The sequence below is a fragment of the Triticum aestivum genome, chromosome 5D (genome assembly GCF_018294505.1).
Source record: "Triticum aestivum cultivar Chinese Spring chromosome 5D, IWGSC CS RefSeq v2.1, whole genome shotgun sequence".
Lineage (NCBI taxonomy): Eukaryota > Viridiplantae > Streptophyta > Magnoliopsida > Poales > Poaceae > Triticum > Triticum aestivum.
The window spans coordinates 333,157,135-333,175,619 of NC_057808.1; the positions used below are offsets into that span (position 1 = coordinate 333,157,135).

Here is an 18,485-nt window from a genome sequence, read left to right on the forward strand (position 1 = left end):
TGGATCAAGCATCAACCTGATGGGAGAATGATCAGAAGTTGTGGCTGTTAGATGCTCCACAACCGCTAGTGGAAAACGAGCACCCCACTCGGGCGTGCACAGCGCCCTATCAAGTCTTACTCTCATGTAAGATCCCCCTGTCACTTTCTTTTCAAACGTCCATTTATGACCCTGAAAGCCAAGATCGATTAATCCACACACGTCAACTGCATCGCAGAATCCTTGAATCTGAGATTGACTCCTCTGGCCAATCCCCTCGTGCTCATCATAACGGAGAACCTCGTTAAAACCCCCCATACACACCCACGGTATGTTTTGGAGGGCTGATAAGTTTTTCATTGTGTCCCAAGTTCTATGCCGGAGGTGCGTTTGTGCCTCTCCGTAAAAGCATGAGAGCCTCCAAGGATCACCCCCAAAATCTGAGATTTGCATCTATGTGGTACTGCGAGTAGCCTAAAATCTCGATCTTTATTTCATCATTCCAATACAAAGCTAAACCACCGCTACGACCGGTGGAACCAACATCAAACGAAGAATCAAAACCTAAAGTACTTGATAAGTTTTCAGCTCTATCTTGACCAATTTGTGTTTCAACAATGCAAAGTACTCTAGGGGCAAACTTTAACACAATTTCTCGCAGCTCTTGAACTATCGGGGCGTTGCCTAGTCCCCGGCAGTTCCAGCTTAAGCAACTCATTGTGCTCAGCGGTCCTCCGCCGGGGAAGCCGCCGTTTTTGCATCAGAATTCTTCAGAACCACCAAGTTCTTCCTCCCACTTGAGTTTAGTGCCTTCTCTGACTGCTGTGTTAACCTTGAGCGTTTTGGGTCCTGTTTCGGTGGTGGGCTAGGAGGGACATCTGCAGCACTACCATTATTTTTCTCAATAGGAACAAGCTCTAGGCTTGTGCTGGACGCTGCAGTTTTTGGCACACCTACAACCTCATCAGAAGCCCTTTTGCGACTAGCATCGCTCTCCTCCATATCAGTATCCTCACCCTCCTTTGCATCAACTTGCGGTTTCAGACCAGCTCCGCCTCCCCCTCCATCATGGCCCCAGGGTTTTTGCCCCTTATTGCGGCGTTTGGAGCCCCATGCCGTAGTAGTAGGAGCCCGCAGGTTCTTGAAAACCAGGGCCGAGGGAGGGTGCACACCATCGCCATGCTCCTTGAATTCGTGACCCATCATACCACAGACCTGACACCAATCCGGAAGCCGCTCATATTTGACCGCAAAGATCTCTCTCTGGCCACCTCGACTGATCGATGTCGCTTTCTTCAGCTGCTTACGGACATCTAGACGGATTCTCACTCTATAAAAGTTCCCTTCAAAATCAAAAGATGCTGGCTCTGACTCCACAAACTCACCAATCTTAGCCGCCAATGCCTTCACCTTTCCATGGTAGGCAATGGGGGGGGGGTCGAGAATCCTCGCCCAAATTTCAAACTTAAAAAGCTCGATCGACGTGGGTTTTGAATAACCATCATAAGGTTCAATGATGACCGGGTGACCCCGAAAGTGCCATGGACCCCCAAGAGTCACTCTTTCCCAGTCTCCTAGGCACTCAAACTGCACGATGAACAGATTATCTTCTAGGGTTTTGATCTTGACTCGTCTAGCGAGATCCCATGCTGACCTCATGTTGCGGAAAAACCAGTAGGTGCTAAAGGTTTTGTCGATGTGAACACGAACCAGAATCATCCACCGGAGATCCTCCTCCGGTGGCGCGTCGTCCTCCTCGAAGACAACGTCATCCAGGTCATCCTCCTCTAGGGCGAGTTCCTCCATGAGATCCTCAAGCTTCCCCTTCCCCTTGCTACCAGACGAGCCCGGAGTACCTTGTGTTGCCATCGTCTCAGAAAACTTGGATCCGATCTCGCGATCTCCTTGCCGCCAGAAAACAACGTAAAACCCTAACGCAAACCGAAACACCTAACCCCCACCAAGGCCGGGTAGCAGTACTAGACTGCCCCGTGATCAGCCTGAGCGGAGAAGATCAGACGGACGGCTGCGAGAGATAAAGTTCTCTACGTCGCCGGTGGAGGCGAGAGAAAGAAGAAAACCCTAACGAGAGGAACACCGTGGTCGACTAATTCAGTGATGATGGTGGTGGCGCTGCATCCTCACCCTGTGGGGAGCTGATGGCCCATGGCGCATGCAGATCCGGAGTGAAAGCCCATGCGCCCAGAGACGCGACAGTGCCGTGAACCATGCAACCCCATCCCTCCAAAAAAAAAACATGCATGCATTGCAGCCCCTGCGGGTGGGTCTTCCGTATGCCGGCCGGACCGAGATATATCGGCGCCATCCTCCCCTGCCCCATCGCGACGCACGCGCGACCTGCGATTCTGCGCGCGCCATGTTCGCTCGCAGGCTCATCCATCTTCGAACGTCGATGCGCATGTGCGACGCGGTACCATCTATCTATCCCGGGCGCCGTACCGTCGGCACAGTCGAGAATAGGGAGCGGCTAGCTAGGAGTCTTCAGGTCACTGTGCCGCTCCTACTTGTGTACCGTGCCAGGACGCTCGAATTAGTTGCGCGGCGCAGGTGACCACATGCTACTAGATGTTTTTCCCTTTCCTTTTGCGCAGGTGACCACATAGATAGATAGATAGATAGATAGACGTTGTGGTCACTCACACGTACCCGCTAGCCAGCAATAATCGCCCGCTCCCATCCCACGTAGTAAATCGAACGAACAGTACTTGGCCGGGTTCATGGCACTGCACGCCCACTCTCCTCCGTTTCCACCCCGGTCGACCGTCTGACCGACGCTCTCGGTCGGTCGTCGGTGACGCACGGCGTCCCTCGCGCGCAGCCCCGACACGAACACGCCGCGGCACACGGGGCCCGAAAGGCGGGCGCGACCTACCGCGGGGCGGGAAGCTGGCGTAAATGCGGCCGTGGTCACGACTCGCGACTGCATACGGGTACTACGTCGTACGCACCACCCACGCGGCACTGTGGCCGTCCGTGCCCACGCGCCGCCCGTGTTCCTCGCCGCGCGCACATGCCCCGTCGCCATACGCCCTCCGCACCGCTACACTACGGCGACCGTTCAACCGTAGACGATACTCGCGTGTGTGGAGATCCGGGGCTGCGATCCTCCTGCCCCCGGGCCGTCTTTGCTTCCTCCGTGTGAGTTCCAGCGCTGGCTATATCCGGCAGTACTCCGGTTTGCCAGGGCGTCACCGTCGGTGCAGGCTGCCAGCGCCATGCATGCAACCACGCACGCGAGGTCGCGAGCTAGCGCGCTCCATCCGTCGCGGGCCAGGCCGACGACATCCCTATCGGATACGCTTTATCAGTCAGTTAGTTGCTCGAGCTGACCCGTCAACGCCCGCCCGGCTGCGTTTGCCTCTCTCGGCCTCGCCTCTCAGCACCACATACGGATACAGCAGACAACTCCATTTATTGATGACAGGCACACTCACAATTAGTTTGTCCTACTTGTCACCTGAGTTCACTAACTAATCAGTAGAATAGAACCAACTCTAATTAGACCACTTCGAGCGTGCACATCATATCGTTTCCAGTCGTCTTCACCTTCATATTCTTCACGTGCCATACGTTGATGGCCCAGTATTTCCAGCTGCATGCTAGCACATTCATATGCACGCAGAGAAGATGGCAGTACGATCGAGTTGAGAAGCGGGTGCACCGCCGCGTCAGAACCCTCATCGCTCCCTACCTCTCCCCGGCATTATTCACGTTCTTAGCTGGTCGAGAGAGACGCCAGTACTGGCACCAAAGCATAGTTAGGTTGGCGCCACTGCGGCGTCGCCATCACAGAGATCCGCACCGGCAAACCAGCTTGTCACGCCGCGCGCGCACGCAGGGCTAGCGTCTAGCGCGCCACTCGTACAGTACAAGCACCTTAATTGTCTGCCCGGCCGGTTGCTTACCGGTCGTCAGGAGAATACTAGGCGAGCACTGTGCGAGCCTTCGTTTCTTCTCTGCTTTAGCGGCGCAGGACTCCCGACTGTAACCAGCCGCGTACGTACGTACGTGCAACAGTCTCTTCGGCTTCAGCTTCAGCACGTACAGTACGTACGTACGTACTATGGCACAGTATTTCCGTTGCGGCCGGCCCCGGACCTCCGTATTGTTATCTACAGTAATCAATGAGGCGCCGGCGTGGTGATCATGAACTGATTAAGACTAAGCCTAGTTGACACTTGATTAGTCGATTCTACACATGATTAAGTTGCCACCATGTTGTACGGTCGAGCTTGCTAGCGAACTGCCAGCATGCATGCATGCGCAATTAACAAATGAGAGGCTTAAACATCGAGGATTAATTAGAGAGCAATGGCCTCCAGCTAGTACCACAACGCTCTCACAACTCCGTCCGTGGATTGCGTCAGTTAAGGATAGTGTTACGGACGCGGGCGTCGGTTAAGGAAATGGACCGGCGACCTACCTGCTGGAGCTAGCAGCCAACTAACGTGACCGATCGATCGAACCGGCCGGCCGGCCGGCTATAGCTATATAGCTAGCGCATCCATGGCTAGCACGACTATACGTACTGAACCTTACCTTACCCTAGCTAGCTAGCATGGGTACATGTACGTAGAAAAACCAACCGTTGAAACCAGCCTTTTCTGGGATCGACCGGTTCAATATATGGAGGTGCTCTCCGATCGCACATGCATGACTTCAACCAGATTGGACGTTCATTCTCAGATTCCATATTTAATTTCTGTAGTACTACGTAGCTAGGACAATCTACCTGCTCGGTCGATCGGCACGATCGGTTAGAGCAACTCCAACGTGGCGATCCATTTCGTTCGTGCACGCTTGTGTGGGTCGCGACAGACAGAAAAGTCGATACAATGCGCAGGTAAATTGTCCTAGTTACAGTAGCTCCAATGTTTGGTGAAGTATATAGTATCACTGGCACTGCTAGCAATGCGGACGTCGGCCCCTCGCCGTGCATGCATGCCATCCGATCCTTTAAAGAGGGTCAATTGTCATGAGCTGCACAATGCCAATTCAATCGCAACCAGCTTTAAAACGGAAAATGGTTAGATTAACATACTACAGTACTACCATGAGTGCGCCCGTGCGTAGTTTAATTATTAGTTAGGGGCAGAGCTTCTTTAAATTTTGGTAGTAACAGCGGATGACTGGCCTACCGCGCGCACTTTTAGTCCAACAGCGAAGGCGTTCAGCTTGTCCCCGACACGTATTATTTTATGCAATGTGTTTGCTTTAGCCCTAGCTTAATTAGCTCCGGAGTCGAGTCCCACTCCCGCCACCATCCATCAATCATCAGTTGGCACCAGCATTTGTATTAAAAAATAAACTACATGATCTGCTACTAATGATTTGTGTTAGTAATATACACGACCAGTCAATGGATGAGAGGGCCGGTTGGGGGTGCGTGGAAAATGCCATAAGAGCGACTCAAATAGGGTTTCTGCTTTCATGTAGTTTTTCTTTTTCTTTTTGAGAGTTGTTTTCATGTAGTTAGTTCTATGTAGCGATTAATGCAGGGATGATGAGTTATTCAGTAATGTTGAATATATATTACTCTTTCGGTTTCATATTAATTGTCGCTCAAACATACTACTCCCTCCGTCCATATTAATATTAGTTGTCGCTCAAATAGATATAGATGCATCTAACACTGAGGTAGTATATGTCATCCATCGATCGGTTGCTGAGTTTTAAGAAAGTTGTACGTGCTAATCAACCAGCTGCTGCTACAGCATTTTGCAAAGAAGAATTGAGTTAGTTTACTGTGGCTGCTGGGTTGGGTATGGATGCGTACGTGGTCCAACTCCAACGATGTTCAAGGGGACCAAATGCTTTCCCTCACCAACCAACTTAAATGGCCCTGGTTAGTACGTCCAAATACATGCCCAAAAGTTGTCCAAAGTTGTCATCATCCTCTCCAGACAATTAATCAACCGGATTAAGCGCAGGCCCGTTACTAAGCATGCGTGCATGCATGCAAATACGAACCATGCAAAGGGAAGAGAAAAGGAAGCTCCATGACAGCCAGGAATTGGACGCGCGTACGTAGCACCCATCATCTGACTCTGCACCGAACTTCCACTTACTTAAAACCCTCTGATTGGATTAGATTAGAATTTGCATGGCGACCAGTGTTTGATGGGTCTTGGTGCTGCTTCGGCGACTAGGCTGTGCGTGTTGCTTTGTGCATGCGCATGATGGCTAATTGATGGCCAAGTTTGGAGAAAGTTTGATTCAAGTTGCCTTTTTTGGCTTGTTTTTGAACGACCCACAGCTTTCTCACATGCATCTTTCGATCTTGAGCAGCTTTGGACGGTGGAGATAGGCGCTGTGGATGGAACGCGAATGTAAATGGCTTTATCGTGTCTTGTCTCTGTGGGACTTTGTAAACTGCACGAGATCATTGTCCCACCAACGCCAACCTTCAGCATTCTTGATTGGGTTTTTGTTACTCTTGGCCCCGGAAGAGATTCAGCTGTGCTCACATCAACTCTGTCTTGACATTCCGCTACCAGCTACTTTGTTGAAAGAAGATGAAGCACTGCATCTTGATTTTCTCCTGTCAATGACATCTTGTCTGTAGCAGTTTTGTCGGCTGGTGAAAATGCCTTCAACTACCAGCCAAAAATAATAATATCTACTAGTAGATGACATTTCCAGAAATCTCAGGAAAGAGATTCGAAAGGAATGTATCGATCCCAGAAGGAGATGAGCTTGCATACACCGATGGAAATGTACGTGGATGCATTGATCCCTACATCTTATACATATCTTATTGAAAGAAGAGAGGAAAAGAGAAAATGATTAATAAGAAGAATAAAAGAAGCTACCACACCAATCATTAGGGAAATTGATTAATAGCCCCAGAACAGCATCATTCTTGGGCGCGCGGTAATTGCGAAGCTAATCCCCGAATTACCACGAACGCCTCAAGGTTAAATAAATCTCCACACACAACTTAATTACCCACTCACGTCGCCCTCGGTGCACGCTTGACAGGCGTATTATATTACAACTCTACCCCTAGCTTAAAGAAAGAATTACCAAATTGCCCCCTATAGAGGCCAGGCCACCAACTCTGGCGAGCTTGGCGCCGCCAGCTGCGGATGATGTGGGCGGTTGGCCGGCCGGCCGGCCGGTCAACACGCGTAGTACTCGACGAGCTCGTCCAGCGACTCGGGCTGCGGGTCCGCGTTCTCCAGCATCCAGAGGAGGTGCTCGAACAGCACCACCTCGCAGCCGATGATGGTGCCGCCGGCGCCGTCGCCGCCCACGCCGCCGCCCGAGCGGTCCACGAGGTTCTGGAACAGCGGGTGGCAGACGAGGTCGGCGGCGATGAGGTAGCGGCGGCGCGACTTGCCGACGTACACCGGGTGGAGGCCCGGGGGCACGCCGTCGGCGCCGTGGAACGACGCCGCGCCGCCCCCGCCCCCGCCGACGCCGCGGCCCCACGGGTCCTCCTCCTCGCCGCCGCCGTGCGACACCGCCGAGGGCGTGCGGGAGATCCGGCTCGACGAGTGCCACCGCCTGATCATGCACTTGAGCTTGCTGCTCAGCCCGCCCTTCGCCATTGGAAGCAGAGAGAGATGGAGAGGATGTTCTTGGGGTTCAGTCGGAAAGAGAAAGGAGGCGTAGGGATGACTTGCAGGGTCGGGGAGGTGGCGAGAGGTTATATATAGGAGGCGGAGGGGAGGCCGGCTGTGGACTGGCGGGATGGAGACCGGTGGGAGGGCGAGGGTCAAGGTGTCGGGGGCGGTGCATGGCATGGTGATGATGGTAAAACCGAACCTGGAGGAGAGGAGAGGGAGTATTTGACAAAAAAAACTACCACATTAGGGGTTGTCGTCCCACACAACTACCACATTCAAAAAAGTGACTGATAACTATCAAAAATTTCTAATTTTGTGACTAAAAACTACCACTTTTAAAAAATGACCGGTTTAGATGATTTAAACACGTTTATGACATGCGGGACCCACCCTTCAGGGGTGACGTGGCGGCACAGTCAACTCTGTTTATTTTGACCGTTAAGTTGACCGTTATGCCAGGTGGGGCCCACACGTCAGCAGCCTACCGCGAGTGGAATATCCGCCTCGTCGCGGGCTAACCCTCTCTTCTCCCCCGATCCCCACGCCATTTCGCCGTGCCCGCCCGCCGCCGCCGCCGCCGCCGAAAAACCATGGCTTTCTCCGCGCGGAGGAGCCTCGCCACCGGCCTCTCCCGCCACCTCACCCGCCGCCTCCACCCCTCCCTCTCCCACCTCGTCCCCTCCTCCCACCACGACAACAACCATGAGGACCCGTCCTCCTCCTCCGCCCCCCGGTTCCCCACCCAGCAAGCCCCCCTGCACTTCCCCTCCGGCGACCTCCGTCGGCGCTCGAGATCCCAGGGCCTGGCCCTCCCGCTTCCCTTCGGCACCCACCTCGCGGCCCACCGCGGCTTCTCCACCTCCTCCCTCGGACCGCAGATCGATGGGATCCTCACCGACCCCGCGGCCGGCCAGATGGATGTCGCCGCGGGCGTCCTCTCCGACGCCGAGGCCTCGGTCGCGCCCGCCTTCCCGTTGCCCTTCCCGGGGGAAGTGGCCGCCGCCGCCGCAGACTCGTTTCCCCCGGTCGCCGCCCTACAGTACGCCATCGACGCCGTCCATTCGTTCACTAGCCTCAACTTAACGGTCAAAATAAACAGTTGACCGTGCCGCCACGTCACCCCTGAAGGGTGGGTCCCGCATGTCATAAACGTGTTTAAATCGTCTAAACCGGTCAGTTTTCAAAAGTGGTAGTTTTTAGTCACAAAATTAGAAATTTTTGGTAGTTATCAGCCACTTTTTTGAATGTGGTAGTTCTGTGGGACGCCAACCCCTAATGTGGTAGTTTTTTGTCAAATACTCGAGGAGAGGAGAACAGTGGGGAGGCAACTGGCCGCCGCCCCGTCGGGAAGTGGTGATACTCCGTTTGTGACGGTGCGAGGTATCTGGCCGTCCGTCCGTCCGTCTCTTTCTCTCCGGTTGGCATGCAACACGGCAGCGCAGACCCGAGTGTGAATTTGCGAGGACCGTGACATGTCCATCGTCAGGTAGTACGCCGAGCTGATATCCATCACATTTATTTAGATTTAAGCCGTATATGCTCATCGCCGGCCACTTGCACGAGGCCACAAAAATGGCTGTGGAACTTGTCCGTGAGTAGAAGTGCATCTGGCAGTGGAAAGCGGATGCGGAAGCGGATTTGGGGCACGCAAGTGCGGGGGCACCGAGTCCCTCGGACGTGATTTTTTCTTTCGGCTTTTGATTTTCAAGCTTTCATATATTTTGAATAAAAATTTAAATTAAGTTATGTTTTCATACTAGTGTTTCTCGTGACGTGGCCTTTTAAATAAGATTTATTTTAAATATGTTTTAGGTAGGGATGCTGCGCCATCCCCACCACCCCCCCCCCCCTCTCTCTCTCTCGCTCGTACCATCCCCTGATCCCCTGATCTATGTTATTTCGCTGATCATCAATTAAAAAGAAAAATGATTCAGGTAGAGTGCTTTGCCCCCCGTGACCTTCAAAAAAAATGTTTTAGGTTTTAACTTTTAAAACTTAGTACGAGCTACATACAAAATCACGATTTCTTTTTGCGTGTGACTGACAAAAAATGTCTTAAAATTTTATCTATGACACTTAATAAAAACAAGTAAAAAATTGCAAGTTTCAGATGAAAAACCGTAAGTTTCAACAACTAAAACTTAATTTACTGTGCCCCTACTGTGCTTGGCATGTGCATGCCCCCGCACCTGCGCGCCGGTGCGAATTTTCGTGTGAAAAGCCACAACCTATCGAGGAGCAGAACGTAAGGCTACCTCAACCATCTCTGTTCCAGGATCGTATGATTTTGTACCTCGTCCGTAATGTACTACTACAACTACTACTACTCTTTTTCTCCTGTTGCTCTCTTGTCGAGACAGACAGACGTGGCATTGGCCACAGATTGCGCTTGCTCCTTTTGGAGCCCAGCTGTGCAAAAGCACCTCGCCGCTATACGTGTCACACTTAGCAAAGGTTATTGGTTAGTTAGGGTCTGAACCCTAAAGAGATTCTTGCCTGTTTTCTGTATATATGTGAGCCAACCACCTGTTTTCGCATCAGATAAACAATTGCCATTAATCAATCAAGGAAAGGAAAGTTTGTAGGTAATTAAGACGGGACTTTTGCAACTTGGAGCTAAGTTTGTGGTTCATTTACCTATCATGTATCATCAGAAGACAATTAAACACCTTTTCTTTCTGGGCACTTTTGCACATTCTATAGTCAGTCATATGTACTTGTCTCATAGTGTCATCTAACACGTAAGTATTAGTGTTTAGTTCTCCATGGAGTGAAAAGTGTGCTAGAAAAGTGTCAACCACTATATTTTTTCTTGCCATCAGCATTATCCATGAGAATATCTGTATATATAGTTTCTTAATATTGAAAGGAAACAAAACACCTGCTTGTGAGTGCTCTCTCTTCCTCTCTGTTTCACACACAGAAACCTAGACGTCAATCACCACTAACCCTCCGGTCGTCTCACCCCACCCTAGGCCCCTCTCCCTGCTCCCATATGCCCCCTCCCCAAGGAGGTGGCGTGGACTCGCCCATGGTACATGTGGCTCAATTCTACCCCGTCACTGTCGCCACCAGTCGAGGTGGCGGTGGTCCCTTACCAGTAGGAAGGCGTGGTCTTCTTTCCAATGAGAATAGTTGGGTTTGGTCGATGTCTTTTGGGATGGCTGCAACCAACAGACATGCAGTTGCGACGCTCCAGATGTGTGGATGACATGGTGTCCCTTGGCTTATGCGCTCCATTGATGTTTTGTAAGTGCACATGGTTAGTTTATAAGCACGACTCATGAGAACTATTGTAACCCAGTTTACATGTTAAGTCCAAAGAAGCCAAAGGAAGGAAACTATCAGCCTCGCAACTACGTTGTGACGTACACAACTACGCTTGCACTCAAACCGTAATTCGGAGATCGTCTATTGTATTAGTTGCTAGGTGAACTAGAACATAAAGTAAATAGTAAGACAAATGGTGAAGTAAACTATGGAGGTGAAGCATTTAATTGACCGGAGGGGGTGAATGGGAGATTTTTATCAAATTCTTGGAAAGAAGCTATTTCTTCGAAGAATCGACAAGGTAGGTGGTACTGAAGAAATACTTGCAGAATTGAATAGGCTAAGCATGCGACCAACAGTCGTAGAGGAGAGAAATAGAAGAGAACGCGCACGGACTCGCTTGCCTCGCCTGGCCGGGCTCAGGCATGGGCCGGGACCGGGTGGCACGTGATGCGGCTTGAAACTACGTCGGTATTTCCCAAAGAGGAAGAGATGATGCAGCACAACAGCGGTAGGTATTTCCCTCAGTGATGAGACCAAGGTTATCAAACCAGTAGGAGAACCAAGCAACACAACGTAAACAACACCTGCACACAAATAACAAATACTCGCAACCCGACGTGTAAAAGGGGTTGTCAATCCCTTTCGGGTAGCGGCGCTCAACGGACGTGAGAGAGAGTTGTACATATTGATAGATCGAATGCCAAATAAAATAAATTGCAGCAAGGTATTTTTGTATTTTTGGTTTAATAGATCTGAAAATAAAAGGCAAATAAAATAGATCACAAAGGCAAATAATATGAGAAAGAGACCCGAGGGCCGTAGGTTTCACTAGTGGCTTCTCTCGAGAAAATAGCAAACGGTGGGTGAACAAATTACTGTTGGGCAATTGATAGAACTTCAAATAGTCATGACGATATCCAGGCAATGATCATCATATAGGCATCACGTCCAAGATTAGTAGACCGACTCCTGTCTGCATCTACTACTATTACTCCACACATCGACCGCTATCCAGCATGCATCTAGTGTATTAAGTTCATGGAGAAACGAAGTAATGCAATAAGAACGATGACATGACGTAGACAAGATCTATTTATGTAGAAATAGACCCCATCGTTTTATCCTTAGTAGCAACGATACATACGTGTCGGTTCCCCTTCTGTCACTGGGATCAAGCACCGTAAGATCGAACCCACTACAAAGCACCTCTTCCCAGTGCAAGATAAATAGATCAAGTTGGCCAAACAAAAACCAAATATCGGAGAAAAAATACGAGGCTATAAGCAATCATGCATATAAGAGATCAAAGAAGACTCAAATAACTGTCATGGATAAAAAGACAGCTCTGATCATAAACTCAAAGTTCATTCGATCCCAACAAACACACCGCAAAAAGAGTTACATCATATGGATCTCCAAGAGACCATTGTATTGATAATCAAAAGAGAGAGAGGAAGCCATCTAGCTACTAACTATGGACCCGAAGGTCTACAAAGAACTACTCACGCATCATCGGAGATGCACCAATGGAAGTGGTGAACCCCTCCATGATGGTGTCTAGATTGGATCTGGTGGTTCTGGACTCTGCGGTGGCTGGAATTGATTTTCATCAACTCCCCTAGGGTTTCTGGAATATTGGGGTATTTATAGAGCAAAGAGTCGGTTCAGGGGGCACCCGAGGTGGGCACAACCCACCAGGGCGCGCCTGGCCCCCCTGGCGCGCCCTGGCGGGTTGTGCTCCCCTCGGAGCACCCCCAGGCGCTTCTCCGGCCAACTGGATGTCTTTTGGTCCAAAAAAATCCACAAAAAATTTCACTGCATTTGGACTCCGTTTGGTATTGATTTCCTGCGATGTAAAAAAACATGCAGAATACAAAAACTGGCACTTGGCACTATGTCAATAGGTTAGTACCAAAAAATGATATAAAATGATTATAAAACATCCAAGAATGATACTATAACAGCATGGAACAATAAAAAATTATAGATACGTTGGAGGCGTATCAACATCCCCAAGCTTAACTCCTGCTCGTCCTCGAGTAGGTAAGTGATAAATACAGAATTTTTGATGTGGAATGCTGCCTAATATGTCATCTCATATTCTTTTCTTTATAGCATGGACATTTGGACTTTTATATGCTTCAAAGCAATAGTCTAGTTTTGACATGATGACTTAAATACTCAAGCATATCAACAAGCAACCATGTCTTTCAAAATATCAATGCTAAAATAAGTTATCCCTAGCCCATCATGCTTAATCATTGATCCATTCATGAAACATACTCGCATATTAGCTACACCCAACACTCAAGTACAATCATAGTGCCTCCTAGTTGGTGCTTTTATAAGAGAAGATGGAGACTCAAATTCATAATAAAAATTGCATAAAGTAAAAGAAAGGCCCTTCATAGAGGGAAGTAGGGATTTGTAGAGGTGCCAGAGCTCAAAGCGAAAAACTTAGAGATAAAAACATTTTGGGAGGTGTGCCTTTCCCACCAACGAAAACAACTTAGAGTTCCCAACACTTTCCATGCTAGATATATCATAGGCGGTTCCCAAACAAAAAAATAAAGTTTATTCCTTTTTCCACCATACTTTCACTTTCCATGGCTAGCCGAATCCACGATTGCCTTCAATACCAACACTTTCCAAGGAATTTATTATTTGACAACATAAAGTAAATTCATTTTTCATTTCGGGACTGGGCATCCCTAATACCTTTGCTTTACTCTCGTGCAATGACAAGTGAATAAACACTCATCATGAGAATAACACATCTAGCATGGAAAATATTGGCCACCCCTCACCGCCTCGCGAGCGGTACGAACACACAAAAGAGAAGTTTATTTTGAATTAGAGATGGCACATAAAAATTTGCTTAGAACGGCAAAAGAATACCGCATATACGTAGGTATAGTGGACTCATGTGGCAAAACTGGTTTAAAGGTTTTTGGATGCACAAGTAGTGATCATACTTAGTGCAAAATGAAGGCTAGCAAAAGATTGAAAAGCGACCAACCAAGAAACGAATAATCTCATAAGCGAGCATTAAGCATAATTAACACCGAATAATGCACCATAAGTAGGTTGTAATTTCATTGCATGACTATTGACTTTCGTGCTTGCATAGGGAATCACAAACCTTAACACCAATATTCTTACTAAAGCATAATTACTCATCAGCATGACTCACATATCACATCATCATATCTCAAAACTATTACAAAGAATCAAGTTTATTTTGTCCAATGATCTTCATGAATTTTTTATTATATCCTTCTTGGATAACTATCACTTTGGGGCTAATTTTCAGATGTTGCTTTTGATAAGCTCAAACAAATATAAGTGAAGATCATGAGCATAATTTTTCTTTCTCTCATAATAATTTAAGTGAAGCAAGAGAGATTTCTTGAAAATTTTACTAACTCTCAAATAAATCTAAGTGAAGCAAGAGAGTATTTTTGGCATTTCTTCAAAAATACTAAAGCACACCGTGCTCAAAAAGATATAAGTGGAGCACTAGAGCAAATCCATAGCTCATAAAAATTTAAGTGAAGCATAGATATCAATTCTAACAAGTCATGGCATAATTTTGGCTCTCTCAAATTGGTGTTTCCAGCAAGGATCAAGACTTAAAAAGCAAAATAAAACAAGCAAAGAATCATATCATACAAGACGCTCCAAGCAAAACACATAGTATGTGACGAATAAAAATATAGCTTCGAGTAAAATACCGATGGTTGTTAGAAGAAAGAGGGGTTACCACTCGGGGACATCCCCAAGCTTAGTTGCTTGCTTCTCTTTGGATAATAACTTGGGGGTGCCATGGGAACCCCCAAGCTTAGGCTCTTCTTACTCCTTATTCCTTCATCCATCGTAAGATAACCCAAGACTTGAAAACTTCAATCACACAAAACTCAAACAAAACCTTCGTGAGATCCGTTAGTATAAGAAAGCAAATCACTACTATAAGTATTGTATCGAACCAATTCATATTTTATTCTTGCATTATATGTACTGTATTCCAACTTTTCTATGACAAAAACTCATCAAAGAAAACCATAGAATCATCAAAACAAGCACACAACGCAAAGAAAACAGAATCTGTCAAAAACAAAACAGTCTGTAGTAATCTGGATATTCGAATACTTATGTAACTCCAAAAATTCTGAAAAAACTAGGACCACGAGGCAATTTGTATATTAATCTTCTGCAAAAATAATCAACTCAAAATCACTCTTCTGTTAAAAATCAGAATTATTTTCATGAGCGCAAAAGTTTCTGTTTTTTCAGCAAGATCAAACAACTATCACCCAAGAAGATCCTAATGGCTTTGCTTGGCACAAACACTAATTAAAACACAAAAAACACAATCATAACAGTAGAATAATTGTGCTAACACTCAAGAACAGAAATCAAAAAGAAAAAAGAAAATTTATTCATTGGGTTGCCTCCCAACAAGCGCTATAGTTTTACGCCCTTAGCAAGGCATAAAGCAAGGATCTAAGTTTTGTCATCTTTGTTTCGAGACCATAAGATTCTCTCATGATTGATTCATATGGAGGCCTAATTCTTTTTCTAGGGAAGTGTTCCATTCCCTTCCTTATTGGAAATTGAAATTTAACATTACCTTCTTTCATATCAATCACGGCACCGATAGTGCGTACAAACGTTATACCAAGAATAATTGGACAAGACGGATTGCAATCAATATCAAGAACAATAAAATCTATGGGCACATAATTCCTATTTGCAAGAATAAGAACACCATTAATTCTTCCCATAGTCTTTTTAATAGTAGAATCCGCCAAGTGCAAATTTAAAGAACATTCTTCAAAATCGGTAAGACCAAGCACGTCACATAAAGATTTCAGAATTGTAGAAACACTAGCACCCAAGTCACGTAAAGCAAAACACTCATAATTTTAATCTTGACTTTGATAGTAGGTTCCCTTTCATCATGTAATTTTCTAGGAATAGAAACTTCTAATTCCAACTTTTCTTCAAGAGCTTTCATCATAGCATCAACAATATGTTTAGTAAAAGCTTTATTTTGTTCATAAGCATGGGGTGAATTTATCATGGATTGCAACAAACAAATACAATCAATCAAAGAGCAACTATCACAATTAAAGTCTTTGTAATCCAAAAGAGTGGGCACATCACTAGTTAAAGTCTTGACCTCTTCAAACCCACTTTTATCAATTTTCTCAACAAGATTTTCACCCTCCGAATTATTGGGACACCTTCTAACTAAAGTTGGATCTTCTCCAGTCCCTTTTTTATCAATCTTAATTTTACTAAACAAGGAATCAATAGAAGAAACACCAGTCATTTTAAGATCTTCATCACTTTTATGAAAGCAATCACTAGAAAACGCTTTTTCCAAAAATTCTCTTCTAGCTCTAAGCATAGCGGTTCTTTTCTTACTCTCATCCATAGAAACATAAAGCTTTAATTTATTCCTCTACCTTAGGCACAAAATTTGTCATATTGAGATTTTCTACATCATGAGAAATTCTATCAACACCTCTAGACAAATCATCAATCTTATTCAACTTTTCTTATATAGTAGTGTTTAAAACTTTTTGCGTGTTGATAAATTCTTTAATATTATTCTCAAGATCAGAGGTGTTCCTATTATTATTGTAAAATTGATTTCGATAGGAATTACCATAATTATTAGAGGAATTACTAGGAAAAGGCCTAGGATTAAAATTACCTCTATAAGCATTGTTGTTGAAATTATTTCGAGAGATAAAATTCACATCTATGGCATCACTATTTAGCTCAATCAAAGTAGACAAAGGCATATCATTGAAATCAATAGGAGCACTTTTACTAGCAACCAATTTCATAAGAGCTTCAACATTTTCACTCAAAGAAGAAATTTCTTCAACCAAATTAACTTTTTTACTAGTAGGAGCTCTTTCGGTACGCCATTGTGAATAATTTGCCATGATATTATCAAGCAATTTGGTGGCTTCACCCAAAGTAATTTCCATAAAAGTACCACCCGCGGCAGAATCTAAAAGATTATGAGAAACAAAATTCAACCCCGCATAAATTTTTTGTATAATCATCCAAAGATTTAACCCATGAGTTGGGCAATTCCTTAGCATCATTCTCATCCTTCCCTAAGATTGTGCAACATGCTCATGTTCATGTTGCTTGAAATTCATGATCTGGGTTCTAAGGGAAATAATTTTCGCGGGCGGAAAGTACTTAGTGATAAAAGCATCTTTGCACTTATTCCAAGAATCAATACTATTGCGAGGCAAATAAGAAAACCAAAATTTTGCAGAATCACGCAAAGAAAACGGAAATAATTTCATCTTCACAACACCATTGTCCACATCTTTTTTATTTTGCATATCGCATAATTCCACGAAGGTATTAAGATGGGACGCAACATCCTCATTAGGAGTACCAGAAAATTGATCTTTCATAACAAGATTCAGCAAAGCAGTATTAATGTCACAAGACTCCGCACTAGTGGCGGGAGGAGCAATCTGAGTGCCAATAATATCATTGTTGTTGGTATTTGAGAAATCACACAACTTGGTGTTCTCTTGAGTCATGGTGACTACGCAACAAGATTGCACTCAAAAACAGATCCGGCAAGAAAACGACGAACGAGAAAAAGGGCGAATAAAACGACAAATTTTTGTAAAGTGGGGGAGAGGAAAATGAGAGGCAAATGACAAATAATGTAAATTACAAGGAGATGAGATTTGTGATTAGGAACCCGGTATATGTTGAAGATCCTCCCCGGCAACGGTGCCAGAGATTTCTTTTGATGCGGCTTGAAGCTACGTCAGTATTTCCCCAAAGAGGAAGAGATGATGCAACACAGCAGCGGTAGGTATTTCCCTCAGTGATGAGACCAAGGTTATCGAACCAGTAGGAGAACCAAGCAACACAATGTAAACAACACCTGCACACAAATAACAAATACTCGCAACCCGACGTGTAAAAGGGGTTGTCAATCCCTTTCGGGTAGCGGCGACCAAGATAGGCAAACGGACGTGAGAGAGAGTTGCAAATATTGATAGATCAAACGCCAAATAAAATAAATTGCAGCAAGGTATTTTTGTATTTTTGGTTTAATAGATCTGAAAATAAAAGGCAAATAAAATAGATCGCAAAGGCAAATAATATGAGGAAGAGACCCGAGGGCCGTAGGTTTCACTAGTGGCTTCTCTCGAGAAAATAGCAAACGGTGGGTGAACAAATTGCTGTTGGGTGATAACCCACAAGTATAGGGGATCGCAACAGTTTTCGAGGGTAGAGTATTCAACCCAAATTTATTGATTCGACACAAGGGGAGCCAAAGAATATTCTCAAGTATTAGCAGCTGAGTTGTCAATTCAACCACAGCTGGATAACTTAATATCTGCAGCGAAGTATTTAGTAGCAAAGTAGTATGATAGTAACGGTAACGGTAGCAAAAGTAATATTTTTGGGTTTTGTAGTGATTGTAACAGTAGCAACGGAAAAGTAAATAAGCAAGGAACAATATGTGAAAAGCTCGTAGGCATTGGATTGGTGATGGAGAATTATGCCGGATGCGGTTCATCATGTAACAGTCATAACATAGGGTGACACAGAACTAGCTCCGATTCATCAATGTAATGTAGG

At 46.0% G+C, this 18,485-nt stretch overlaps 1 protein-coding gene across 1 annotated transcript; it reads right to left on the reverse strand.

Annotated features, from left to right (window-relative positions):
- Positions 1–6,809: 6,809 nt before the first annotated feature.
- On the reverse strand, positions 6,810–7,637 carry LOC123124814 (auxin-responsive protein SAUR76). The gene has a single exon (XM_044545367.1). It carries the CDS (start codon positions 7,551–7,553, stop codon positions 7,122–7,124), a length of 432 nt encoding a protein of 143 aa, XP_044401302.1. The 5' UTR covers positions 7,554–7,637; the 3' UTR covers positions 6,810–7,121.
- Positions 7,638–18,485: the final 10,848 nt, after the last annotated feature.

Coding starts and splice junctions, on each gene's coding strand:
- LOC123124814 (XM_044545367.1), bottom strand. CDS start 7,553: ATGGCGAAGGGCGGGCTGAGCAGCAAGCTCAAGTGCATGATCAGGCGG.